At 44.0% G+C, this 7,572-nt stretch overlaps 1 protein-coding gene across 6 annotated transcripts in view; it reads right to left on the reverse strand.

Annotated features, from left to right (window-relative positions):
• Positions 1–274: 274 nt before the first annotated feature.
• cdc42ep4b (CDC42 effector protein (Rho GTPase binding) 4b) overlaps positions 275–7,572 on the reverse strand; it is a 10,617-nt gene continuing 3,319 nt past the window's right edge. For 4 of the 6 annotated variants that reach the window (XM_042342352.1, XM_042342351.1, XM_007888576.2 and 1 more), the window contains exon 2: positions 275–2,415. In XM_042342352.1, the coding sequence (XP_042198286.1) occupies positions 1,092–2,081 (990 nt within the window). In that variant the 5' untranslated portion in view covers positions 2,082–2,415 and the 3' untranslated portion in view covers positions 275–1,091. Of the gene's footprint in view, positions 2,416–4,153; positions 4,444–5,951; positions 6,096–7,572 lie in introns of those variants that run through there. The other 2 variants (XM_007888575.2, XM_007888574.2) reach the window with 2 other exon arrangements.

The raw sequence follows: 7,572 nt of genomic DNA on the forward strand, positions 1-7,572 counted from the left end.
GTAACAAAAATAGAAGGTAAATTACCATTCCAACATATGCGTTCCATTTATATGAAGGAACCTGGCAGAAAGTGACTGAAGGGGTTAAATCAGTGGATCACGGACTTGAGCATTGGACAATACTAGGCATGGATTGGACTTCCCAGGTCTCAGGTCAGTATCCCTACCCTTTACATTACCAGGTGTGCTATGAGCCACTGTTCATTGAGACAAAGATGACTTGAGCATTCAAAGGAGATACGAGAGCAACAGTATTTTGCAACAATAAACTTAGTGATATTTTAACCCATTTATTTTAAGAAATTTGAGAATGGAGACACGGTGTGGCCCAAGGCCATTTCAGAACATTTAGTTTTAAGTAGTGATCTGACAGAAGCTACTGTGTATTTTAAAAGCTGTGCAAGAATTCTCTCTAATCAACCTGGCTGCAATTGGGCTGCACAAAAGTAGATCAGGCGCAAATAGAGAAAGCCTGCGTTGAGTTTAACGATTAAATAATGTACAGTAGGAGGTGGTGGGGGGTAAGGGACCAATTCAGAGCGCAGCAGCTTTGAACCCTGATTGATACACATAAGGCAGAGAGAGTGTTGGAACAGATACCAGGACAAGCTCATGGATGAACTATCTGACACAAATCAGCCCTTTTGACCTAAAGGTTCAGTCAGATCGCGGGATGGGTGACATCGCTTATTTTTATAAAAAAAAAGGTACTGCAAAGAAACAGTACTCATGTCATGCAAGAATATGAATTGGGGAGGGTGGAGCGGGGGGGGAAAGGAGGGGTAACCTTGGCTGACTGAAAAAAAAATAGCAGCGACTCAGGTAAACAGCTGCGTTTGCTGTTGGTCCGCGTGGAACCGAGAATTTTGGTTACAACCTTCATGACACAATACATTTTTGACCAATCGCTAAAGTCCTCGTGATCGCACTGGCTCCGAGCTGTGGTGTTGAATGTTTTAAGTCAAGTCCCGCAGTACCTAACACCGATCGGAACTGATACGGTAAAATTCCAGAAGAGCCAAGTTCATCTCACGCTCTAACTAGCAATCCTTTGAAAAGAGCGAGTCAATCATCTTGCGCGCAGGTGAAGCCTACACTCGGATTTCATCCTCCTCGTCCATGAAGGCGAAATCCTTCCCGCCTTCGTCCTCTTCCTCTTTGACAGAATCAGTGTATTTAATGCTATCTCCGTCTCCATGAGAAACTCCCTCGTAAACTGACTGCCTTTCCTCCGTAGTGCCAGAGGCCAAACTTGACACGGAGCCAGTGCCCTGGGATAAGTGGCTACCAGAGCCCGGGCTGTAAGTAGCGCTTTTGACGCTGTGCTGCAAAACCAATGGCGAAACTGACGATCCCTCAGCAAATTGCTTCTCGGGGGCCTTCTTATGTGAATCAGCATAGTCATCTGGCCTCTCGTCACCAAAACCAAGGTCAGAGTCATTCTCCCAAGCATCTTTCTCCATAACACTTAGAATATCATTGAGCATGGAAGGGCCAAGGTCAACATGAAAGGACATGATGGACTCGGCGTGCTTTAGTGGAAAGCCACCACTCGAGCGAGATGGAGGGAGATCTGTGAGGTCTCCAAAGTCCCTTTCTTCTTGATAGTCTGCGGATCTGTCAGCCATACTCGTAGCCCCGTTCAAGGGCTTTTCTTCCATCTTGTCGCCAGCAAGCTTCCTCACGGGACTTGACGAAAGACTCTTTGGCAATTGACTACTCGGCTCCACGGACTGATCGTTGAGCTGAGGCAGAGACACTGCGTTTTTCACAAAGGCATCCGAATCGTCGGACACGCTCAGGGTGTCTCGCTTGTCCACCCGGGTCACGGACTGAGATCGCTTGCTGCTGCTCCTGAATTTCCGAGAGAGCAGGCTCGGTTTGGGTTGAGGTTCGACGGAGGCGTCTCCGAACCTGGTGGAGAGGAACGAGGTGTCCCCAAAGACGTCGCCCCCGCGGCCCACGTGCATGGTGTGCCGGAAGTCGCCCAGGGGGGCGCTGATCATATCCGCCGTCAGGTCCACCCGGGATCGGCGCTTGGACTGACTGGAGCTGGCCACAAGCTGCTTCAGGATCGGCATCTTGGAAATATTAGCTCGACGCCACAAAACCAGGGAGATTCAAATAAAAGTTGTTGGGTTTTTTTCGCGCGACTCTTGAATGAACACCTTCAAAGGGTCAAACAGTTCGGAGTATTTTGATACACTCCACAGAACCTGGGATTAATGTGAGCGGCTAGAAATTCCAACAACCGGGAGTCTTGGATCCGACCACAATGCAGAGAACCCAACTGGTGCGGAGTAACTACTTCTGTCCGTTAGGAGTTAGAATATCTTCCATTGCAACCGAAGAGCTACGGGCAACTTCTTTCTCTTGGTGAAATCTCGCTTCAATTTTCGCAGCTGTTAGACGTACCTAAAAGAAAGTAGTTAAAAACAGTTAGTTACATCAAACATCTCTACATTTCATCCGGAGGCAAAACAGTGTCCGTTACAGCCGGTCCTTAACTGTGCAACAACTGGGAAGTCACACACAAAACAAGCTCCCAGTCTCATTAGCTCTTTTCACTGCATTCTGAAACAAAGCCTTGGGTTATGGGAACTGTTTCAGTCACAAAATTTTCACTCACAATCATGCCATTTGGGAATTTCTCACGCACATTCTGGCGACAGCTATGTAAAATCGCCTGTGCACTTTCAAGGATCACAGGCTTCACCAAAAGACCATGGCAGCCAATATTTCATCTGAATTTCAGATGCGACAGATTTCAATAGTGCATAAACCCAGGCCAAATTATTGTTCCCTCAAGGGCAAATACTTGTATTTTAGCAAGCATTCCAACTCCTGATTGTTAACCAGCATCCTCTTTCTCTTCCCCGAACCCTCTCCCCTCAGAAAGTGTGCATCTGTGCGCATCTCTCGATCATGTTTGCATAGTCAACACACCAGCAGCTGATTGTTCACTCTGGGACAGTCCTAACAGGGTGGAACCAGAACCCGCTTCAAATTCAACAGCTTTGTGAGAATTGAGGGCGAAAAAATTTGGAGAAACTCGCCAACAAAAACAAAAAAGTGGCTGAAAGATTTCACAGGAATCCAGCCATAAAGTGCAATACCATCGCAGAATGGGAAAAGCGATCCCACCTCACCAGAACCCTCAGGCAACATGACAACAACAATCACGCCTTTACCAATGAATACAACAGAAATGCAATGCTAACATTTAATCTGCGAGAGCCTTAGTTTAACCAATGCCATTAATTTGCGGTTGGCAAGCGCGCACCGTTTTATTTCCAGGGAAACAAAAGTGTTACTGGAGGCTATCCATGCATTGGCACTTTATTGAACACCACCCTCTGTATTTATTTTTGCGTCAGCCAACGTTTGTGCAATTTTGGAATTTGCTTTTTAACTTAAATGAGGTGTTAAAGTAGAAGCCACCCCCAGAAATTAATGTGAAATTTTAACCACACGAAAAAAAAAACATACTAAACTATCTAGTGGGAGCTTAAAAAAACGTCCCTACAGAATAAGCTGTCTAGAAGATGTTGAGTAAGGCAGTGGTTTTGTAAAGATTTCAAGATATATATATTATATATATACACAAAAAAAACACCTAAAAGAGTGTAGTTGGAGAGTTCAAGGAAAAGCAAATGATCTTTAGTATTATTTAAGACACTACACATCTGTCCGACAACAAAGAAAATTGTGTGCAGTTAGGCCATAAAGCCTTTGGTGCACATATTTCCCCCAATACAGTACTCACCACCACAAAACAATTGAGCATTATATCCATTTCCAAATTGAGAAATGGAAAGAAGAGAAGAAACTGCAAATGGAAACTCTCTTCTCTATCAAGGCAGTCAATAGACTGGTCTGGCCTTTCCTTGCCGTCAGCAGCGAAACTGTGATTTTGGTCTTGGTTAGTTTCAAAAAGGTAACAGAAAAATTCCCCTGAAGAAGCATATTTCCCCATTTATTTCAGTCTCCACAAGATGAGATTCTACTGTACACACCCTGTACATGTTCACCCTGTACATGTTCACTTCATGTGCAATGCAACTCTGTATATGTGTGGAAGCAATTACATTTAAGTCTTTTAAAAAAAAAACAGGAATTTGCTTAGACACCACAGAAGTCTTTCTTGACTTACTTTGATACCAAATACGTTATGGTTCTCCTACAGATGGAAAGGATATTTGAAGAAAAGTACACTTTCGGCTCCTCGCAGATATTCAGCAAATTGAACATAAGTGGATGTGACCCATATTTCAACATGCTGTCTGTCTGACATTTACTCTCCAAGATTAGAATAAAAGATTAAAGAATGGTCCCCTGTGGAAAGCAACAGATGGCTACCGCTACCTATTGAGAAATTCCCAACCTCCCCTCCTGAGACTAAGTCATAAGGTGAGAACATATATGCAGGAAATGGGAAAGGAAGACACAAAAACAGCAAAAATTGGCACAGACAAAACAAAATCGACCGACAATCTGTCACCAGAGATCAATTTTGTCACCTTTTCTCTGAACATGCCTCCTCACGTTGTGGATAAAAACTCATGAATTTCGAAAGCAGTAAATCTTTTGCGTGCAAAGTGCAGTCATTACGGAACATCAACCCCCGAGACACAACTGAATTTTGCTACCAAAGTGATTGATGTAGAACAAACGTCCCTCAACTGATATATAACACCTTACAGTAAAAGTAGGGAATAATTAATATGGAACTTAGAATCTTCAGGAACAAGTTGCCTTGAATTAAACTGATCGTGCCTGCTTTGTTGTCTCATGCCCAGTTCCAACCTACACCAAGGTGGTTACAGGGGTTTCAATCAAACTCCAGCCAGAATTGTTCTCCCCTATAAAGAGAAATGAACCGAAACTTCCCTTCTCATTTCAAATAGTGGAGGGGACGTCTAATGTCCAGCTGAACAGACAAATGGGAACTCATTTTTAAAAGTCTCATCCGAAACTCGCACCTCTGACAATGCAGAGATCCCCCATCACAGTATTAGAGCGTTGGCCTCGACTCTGCAAGTTCAAAGTCCGGAAGTGGGATGTGAACCCACAACCTTCCGACACAGAGGAGCGAAAGTGATTGTTCATAAAAGCAATCTTTTAAGGACCAGGAGAAGCAACTTCAAAAGACCCAACGATAATTCTGGCCGATTCATATTAAATAATACAATAATCCTTGCATTCGGTATAGCGCCTTATCGTGTTTTTGAGACGTCTCAAAGCGCTTCACAGAACATAAGAATGAATTGACTGTACATTTTGTGGACGAAACGTGGCAGCCAATTGCTTACAGCAGTGTCCCACAAACAGTCGTGGATTGAGCAACCAATTTTTTTTGGGGGTACTTGGCTCATTTTAATAATTTCTTTCAGATTCGTTCTTTATATTAGCACGCACCTGGCAAAGGTGCATTCTGTAATGAGTTCGCGATCTAATGCATTGTGCCTGGGATGGGAAATCCACAGGTGTATTACTGTCATTCATACGCACTAATATGAACAGAACTATTGCTAAATAGCAAATTAGACAAGTTCAGACTTTGGCGTAACTCATTATTGTTGTTGATCTCAACACCCCGAGTTGCTATCCCACATGAAGGGCAGTACACAGAAGTTGTTGTTGAAATAATCACCCAGGGAATTATAACCAGTGGATTGGGAATTCCACCCCAACATGTCAACACTTTAAATTTCTAGCAGGGATCATTGCAGTGGGAACACAAGCCCTGATTTTTCTTCTTTCTCTCCCACAGCCCAAAGTCACTGAGCAAATTGCAGCACTGCCTATGCTGCCCTGCTAACTCAAAAGCAGCCCAGAACTGAACTACAGACCCCTTTCTTAATCTGTCACTAAAGACACGACTAACTTTCCAAAATGAATAACTGTGAATAATTCCAACTGATTCAAAACTCTGCTGCCTGTTTACTCACCCGTTCTAAACTCGGTACCCAGTTCACACCAGTCCGCGCTGCTCCACGATTGCATCCACACTTTCAGCTACGATGCCCCGAAATTTTGGACCTCTCTCCATTAATCCCTCTGCCTCGCCCCCTCCTTCCCTTACTCTTAATCTTCCTTACTCTTCAACCATGCTTACAGTCACCTTCTCCCTCCTCGCCCCAGCTCGGCGTCAGGCTCTATCACTCTGAAACACGTGAAGAGCGCTATATAAATTCAAGTTGTTGGGAGAGTTGGTGGTGAGGGTTAAAAAAAGAATCATACAGCTAAACATTTTGACTCAAAACCAAAGCCTGGAATTAGAATACAACCTTCTGGGCACAAAACAAATCCAGACCTAGTTTTGGGCACCATTTCACACCATTTCAAATGATCCAAATGCAGAGCATTTAAAGTTACTAGAAATCTGAAACCAAAACAGAACTGCGATGAAGGGCAATGCCCAAAACATTTTCAGATGTTGCAAGCAATGCTGGGGATTTCCAGCATTCTGTTTTTGATTGAAATGTCTACCATTTCTTTTGAATAGTTTAGATCACTTGTTAAAACGTACAGCATCTTGAGAAACGGCCCAAACCCTCAGCATTTCTTCAAGCCAGTACACAAACACCTGATTAGTCTTTAGATCATGTGTGTGGTCTGTATGTTTTACAATTTTGCTGGAATGCACAATTTGTTCCCCTTTCACAGAACTCACAGTGCGAAAGGACAATCACGTGTACAAACCAAGAGTTTCTCAGTTATCCCAGAGATGGCAACCGCAAACCATTAAACTTAAAGTAATGTCAACTTGTCCAAAATATGTCAGACCTCGAGGTATACATTTTAAGACCTCGCGAATGGATATTTTAGAGAGCACTCAAATTAGAAAGGGATAGGCAACTGTTGCAACCAATTTCTGTTTCGTAAGCCAATCGGACAGCTCAGCTTGCTTTCAAAGTTATTTTTATTTTGGTCACCTGGGTGTCTTGATATACCTAGAAACCGAACACCATCACCCAACAGCATGCTTAAAAGTATCTAAACCAAGACTGAGTTTCACAAATATATGGACTCTTCCCTGTCTGGAATGGAGAGGCAATTCATAGCTGGAGAAACTTAATCCCAGGAAGTATTAGGCACAAATCGGCAAGAGCCATGACCTGGCTAACCCAGAGTGTGCGTTGTGGTACACTGCTTAAACAAATAAAACCACAGTCTCTTGTCATTGTCTTGCCTTCTGCTGCTTGCTTGCCCTGCTAGGACCAACCTACCCACAATGATTTGGGTTGTAGGGTTCACAGAAGTTTAACGCGTTGCTCCCAGTGACTCGATCTGCCCCACCAAATGCTAAGGATGAGCCAGGCTGCCATCGACAGTGTTCGAGTACTGCAGAGCCGTCTGGCTCAGAAACCAGATGAGTTCGATACCTCCGTAGAGGATTGACTCGACTCCCGACATTCCACTGCCAGACATGTCGCCTTGGAGCCAGCTGAGCCCTGAGAAGCGACTCCGCTCGCCATCTATCTCCCCAAGGACGACAGTCGCCAGTTTGATCTTTGCTCGCATTATGATGTGGTGTGCCATTACTCAAGTTTACTTTCTGAAGCCGGT

The sequence above is a fragment of the Callorhinchus milii genome, unplaced genomic scaffold (genome assembly GCF_018977255.1).
Source record: "Callorhinchus milii isolate IMCB2004 unplaced genomic scaffold, IMCB_Cmil_1.0 Scaffold20, whole genome shotgun sequence".
NCBI classification, from domain to species: domain Eukaryota; kingdom Metazoa; phylum Chordata; class Chondrichthyes; order Chimaeriformes; family Callorhinchidae; genus Callorhinchus; species Callorhinchus milii.